Below are 6000 nucleotides of genomic sequence, written 5' to 3'. Positions count from 1 at the left end.
TCCACTTTTAAAATCCACTTTATTTTGCTTTTTTCATACAGGACTTAAGGCATCTGCACAAGACACACAACTCTTGCAGAGGTTATAAAATCTTTCCATTTTTTTTTTTTATTCTTTTTTTTTTTTTCAACTTTATTTGTTTGTACATGTTGGTCAGGTACCATTCACTTATTTGTCATTTTTGTTCCCTAAAACTGTGTAGGCATTTGAGATATGACCGTTAAACCAGTGTTAACTCAATTAAATATTTACATAGCACAACACATTAAGCTTGTAACACTCACAGAGGGGCTTTGGGGAGGGAATAAAATCACATCAAAAATAGGACGAACACCACCAGTATTATGTTCGGAATCAGCTATTTACAGGTCCCCTATTATGAAATGATAATTTATTTATTCTTTTATGGTTTGTAAACTGGCCCCCACACCGGGGCAGAGAAATGCGTGCACGGACGAGTTTAACCTCTTCGCAGCTGGAGAGGCTTGTAAAACTAAGTTGCCTCCCTAGCACAGAAGAGGTTAAAGCATCATGTTGGAAGCACATTTTATGCTACCCTGAATCATGTGCCATTTACATATCTTCCCAGATGGTTTCAGGTCCTACAAAAGCAGGTATGGCTGATTAAAAAAAATTATAATAATATTAAAAAAAAAAAAAAAAAAAAAAGGCAAAAAAAAAGAAAAAAATAATAATAAACCTATGTCTTTAACTAGACACTGTTCAGCTGCCTATTTTAATCTTCAATTTGGACTCTGAAATTCACTCGACCAAGGAACTTGTCTCGCTCATCGTTATTCTTCAAGTTGGGGGATCCATAAATCTTGCAGTCCAGCAAAACTTCTGATGGGCCGGTGATATTTGAAGGTATGATTTTCACGGCAACCAGGGGCTGCACATAGTTCAGCTGCAGAGAGAAATCACATTATTATATCTCAGAAAAAACGGATTTAGCAAAACAAGCATATATTTTAGGTATCAGTCAACATCTCTTACCAGGGTCTTACAGATTAACATATATTGAAAAAAATGATTTTGCTACTTGTTCGTGTTCTTTTATGCTTTCCTTCTGCTTCTGATGCAAATTGCCTACTACCTTTTATTCATTGCCCTACTGTCTGAAGTACATCCTGTAAAGAACTTATTACTGCTGTACATGCAAGCTTGAGCTTCAGCCAACTCTATCACCCTCTAACTTCTTGACTATACCCTTGTCCTCTACACCCACCGCAGCTTCCAACATAGTGGGAGGGAGATTGACGTGGATGAAGTTATAACTAGGATGTACAGCAGGAACAAAAAGTCGATTACTGGGTCTATACCAGACAGGATGTGGGGCAATGAGAACAAAGCAGACAGTTTGCATCTGAAGCAGAAGGAAAGCATGAACGGCCACAGAAGAGTAGAAAAATACCATGATTTACCAATATAAGTTAAGTTATTATACAGCTGAAGATAGGTTTCATCATGAGAAAGTCCATGCATTCTGCACAGCCCAGAGGGGGTAGCTGGTATAGAGATATAGAAAAACGCAGCAAATGCATGACTTCATTTTGGTCCTGCACACTTACTATGCTGGCTATATCTACAGCTACTTGAAGCTGTACAGGTAACTACATTTGAAGTGATCTGTGGTGCAATAAAGGTCTTACAGCCTGTAGACATGGTCATGAGGAAATCTAAGAGGCATGTCTGGCCTGAGGCCACCATTAACAACCAGGATCTACATCCACTCCAAGTTTCATGTTGCTGTATCAGTAACATAGTGATATCATCATATTAACGAGCTGTCATATTCCACTAAAGAACCAATGCCACAGACGTCAAGAGCCAAGCCAAACGTTAAGTCACAAAGCATCACTTACATGGGTTTTCTTGCCATAGTACGGATAATACATCAAGTCGATCTTCCCATACTCTGGGTAATACTGTAGGGCTACGTCTTCTGCCTGCACATTAAAAAAAAAAAAAACACAAAAAACCCCCCAAAAACGGACGTTAGAAACATAGTCTGCAGCAGGATCAGAATTTCTCTCATGTCTGGTAACAAAGCAGATCTGTTCTGCCGTAAGGGTCTGTTCACACGTACAGACTCGCTGAGTATTTATGGCTGTGAGTTTCTCACACATAAATCCACAGCGATACTGATTGCTATCAAGCCAATGTATGTGTATTCTCGCTGCGTGTTTGATGCGATTTTTACATGCGAGTTTTGATTTTCACATGATTTTCCTAGGCAAGTTCAACACCACAAAAAACGCAGCTACTTTCATGCGAGTTTGATCAGATTTGATGCTGTGTTCAGTTATTTAGATTTAATCTGCTGCGTATTTTCTGCGTATCGCAGCAGTAAATACGCTGCGTATACAGTGTGTGTTTGTCCCCTTATAGTGAATCCTATGGGCACCTACCTGTCTGATTCTGGCCTCCATTTGCTCCCTGTTGCCCAGTAATATCAGTGCATCCTATGGGCATCTACCATCTTAGTGGCTTCTGCTGATCATTTATGCCCAATAACATCTATGCATCCTATGGGCATCTACCCACGTGGTGGCTTCTGCTGATCATTTTTGCCCAATAATATCTGTGAATCCTATGGGCATCTACCATCTTAGTGGCTTCTGCTGATCATTTCTGCCCAGTGATATTTAGAACCGCACAGTAAGGTGTAGCCCAAGCCTTGTCCTTAACATCTGGACATGTCCACTCACAAGGCTACATATAAGTCTACCCGTTGTGTATTTCCAGATAAGGCACTATGGAATTAGGGGACTAATTTTACTAGATTTACTTTATCATACGTATACAGGTCAGGTTGAATATACATTTAGTATGTAGGAGAAAGTGTTCGAAGATGAAGATCCCCTTCATGTACTGAAATGGATGCATGTTCCTGGATAACAAGGTAAGTCTACAGTATACACCTGTCATCTTATTGTATTTACCCACACTCCTATCCTGGGCTATTAATCCCATCCTCATCTCAAAACAGTATTGTTCATAACAAGATGCGCCCCCCCCCCCCCCCTCAAGGCAGCAGGAACTCAGTTTGTTTCTTGAGAAGATAACCACAAGGCACACATACTACAAGGATTTATGAACATTTGTTCGGCGGCTTTTGATGAGGACGGGGACTTTGTGTATTCAGCTGCTCTCACAAACTGAGTGCATGGAGCAAACTTACAGCTGCCTGAAGAAAAACAAAACCTGTGATGGAATGAGTATGGGTGTGACTATGACAGGGGGTAAAGGGTGCTGGCTAGGAGCCGCTTACACAGGAACAGGCCCCGCTGTGTCCTGCATACCCCAGCAGTGTCCTATGGAATTGTGGGAATAGTTCCACATACTTTAGGAAGCAGCAGAAAAATGGTGCCACAGTCAAGTGATCCCCCCCCCCCCCCCACGGCAAACACTCCATTGTGCCAAATGTATAGGAAACTGTACTTAAAGTGTCACGGTCCTTACAAAAAATATTTGACATCTCAGAGAGACATGTCAAAAGTTTTGATTGGTCCGGGTCTTAGTGTTCAGACCCGTACAGATTGGGAGAAAGAGCAGGGAGAAGATGCACCACAGCGCAACCACTATGCGCCACTCCAAGTTAGATAAAAAGAGTCAGACTTATAGAGCTCTATGGATCGGTACGGGTCTGAACACTCAGACCCGGACCAATCAAAACTTTGACATGTCTCTCCGGACCAATCAAAACTAAAAATATGCAATGCAAATAAACACAAAATCATCATGAATTATAATTATATATATTATATATACACACACACGCATACATATTTTATATATATATATAATCATTATTGTAGGACACTGGCTTATTGCGTTACTAAGCACTTACCTTAGAGGTACAATTTATTCTAGGATTTCCAAGGGGTTTCAATCCAATAATCTAAATATAAAATAAAAGAGTTTGCAAAGTTCTGTGTTACTTTAAAACATCAGATGCAAAACACAGTTTTATATCAAATATGGAAATAAACTAAATACAGGCAAACCCCCTACTGGCCAAACCATTAAAGTGGTTGTCCAAGCTTAGAAAAACATGGCCGCTTTCTTGCTCTATGTTCCACTGAAATGAATAGAGCTAAATTGTAATTCCACACACAACCTGAGGACAGGGGTGGTGCAGTTTTTGTTCTTATAGAAGCTACGTAGCACTATCATGTATGAATTAATAGTAGCCAGACATAGAATATAGAGGTTGGCTGAACGCTTATTTGGCTGACAGTCATCTCTGCCAATTTCATGAACACTTGGCCTGAACAAGCTTTTATAGGTTCAGAAAGGAAGGGGGAAAGATGTTGACAGACACCTCTGGTGGCAGCTTAACTTACAGAAAACAAAAGGATTGGGCAGCTTAAAGTCTAGTATCTCTGTTCCCTGACATCTGTCAAGGAACAGACAAACCGCCGCTGTACACATTGATTGGCCAGGCTTTTTGACGTTGGCAGATTTAGCCTACACGACAGTATGGTTAGCTTAAAGGGGTTATCCAGCAGTACAAAAACATGGCCACTTTCTACTAGAGACAGCACCAATTGTCTCCAGTTCAGGTGTGGTTTGCAAATTGCAAAACCTGCACCAATCCTGTAGACAAGAGTCTCTGGAAGAAAGAGGCCATGTTTTTGTAGGGCTGGATAACCCCTTTAAGGAAAGTTCACCATGGTCTATTGAGATTGTACACACCCCATACCTATTGTACTGTTAAATTAAATGGCACAGAATCTCTAACATTCAGTCACACCTTAATTCCCCGTGGTACCGTATACCAATCCCCTAGAAACCAAGTGAGGGTGGGGTTAGGTTACTAGTTTTGCCCTTTGCCATCATATATTATTTCTAGTCTACGAAATACACATACCCTGTTCATCTTGATTATTACACATGGGTTCCCCTCGTTGTACCCAAAGTACTCATTCCCCTCAAGTCCGGCACAGGGTCCCAGCGAAGACCTGTTGAACTGGCAAGACTTCTTCTCCGCCACTCCATCTTGCTCAAAGTAGTGGCCTTGCACACATGGCATGTTTGAAGCTTGTACGGAGTCGTTGTATGCTGGAAGACACAAGAAGAACAACATCTTTATAAGTAACTGCTCCAGGTCACCCCAGTACAATCCACAAGGAACATGCGTCTTCAATTCATCACACGTGTAAACAACGGAGAGCAAGGCTTTAATCTGACCCCTAAGGATTTAAGACCTAGACCAACAATGAAGAAATAGCTTGTTATGCGTCCGAGAGTTAAAGTGTTGGAAATCGCAGTCTTTGCAGATATTTTCCTGCCTCACTTCTAACAGGACAGAAGGTCACTTTGGCCCCGCTGAGAGCTGAACAAGTGACCTCCTGATCGCAGCAGGTCCCAGAAAGTCACATGTAACCATTTCACTGCTTTGTGGCCGAGCCATACACAGTACAGAAACGTTTTCACTGCTCGGACGGTCTAAGGCCACTGGGCTTTGTCTGGCAGAGTAAAGAGTAAGTTTTTATTCATATCAGTCCAATACTTTCAGGTTTATGCCCAAAGCTCTGCTATATGTTATAGGTTGCTAGAAAATTGCCCTTTTTGCTTTAAATCTTTATATTTTACCTTAACAGGTTTATAAGGGTTGTGTGTGTGTGCGCGCGTATATATATATATATATATATATATATATATATATATATATATATATATATATATATATGTTTGCGTGTGTATGTGTAAAGTTTGCATAAGTGTTACAATGTAAAGAAAGGGTACATAGGTAATTTTTACACTTGTCAATTGTAAATATCTTCCGACATATAAAGACAAGAAGAACAGTATGAACAACACCCTTGTACTCCTCTATTACCTATATTATTAATATCCTATTTAAGGGGGAGCAATTTGGGAATAGTGGAGAGGAAAACCCTCATCAACTGCTCTCCATTATAATCCTAACCCAGTTGTTGCAAAACTACAACTCCCAGGATGCCATCATAAGAATTGTAATTCTACAACAGC

At 40.5% G+C, this 6000-nt stretch overlaps 1 protein-coding gene across 1 annotated transcript in view; it reads right to left on the bottom strand.

Moving 5' to 3' along the window:
- Positions 1-6000, bottom strand: part of ATP1B3 (ATPase Na+/K+ transporting subunit beta 3) — a 31627-nt gene continuing 25627 nt past the window's right edge. Inside the window, exons 4-7 of the mRNA XM_069975612.1 lie at positions 4877-5067; positions 3854-3904; positions 1866-1949; positions 1-907 (exon numbers count right to left, since the gene is read on the bottom strand). Of these exons, the coding sequence (XP_069831713.1) occupies positions 737-907; positions 1866-1949; positions 3854-3904; positions 4877-5067 (497 nt within the window). The 3' untranslated portion in view covers positions 1-736. The remainder of the gene's footprint in view (positions 908-1865; positions 1950-3853; positions 3905-4876; positions 5068-6000) is intronic.

This window comes from Dendropsophus ebraccatus, chromosome 6, assembly GCF_027789765.1.
Source record: "Dendropsophus ebraccatus isolate aDenEbr1 chromosome 6, aDenEbr1.pat, whole genome shotgun sequence".
Taxonomy (NCBI): domain Eukaryota; kingdom Metazoa; phylum Chordata; class Amphibia; order Anura; family Hylidae; genus Dendropsophus; species Dendropsophus ebraccatus.
This window is presented reverse-complemented; position numbering and strand designations above follow the sequence as displayed.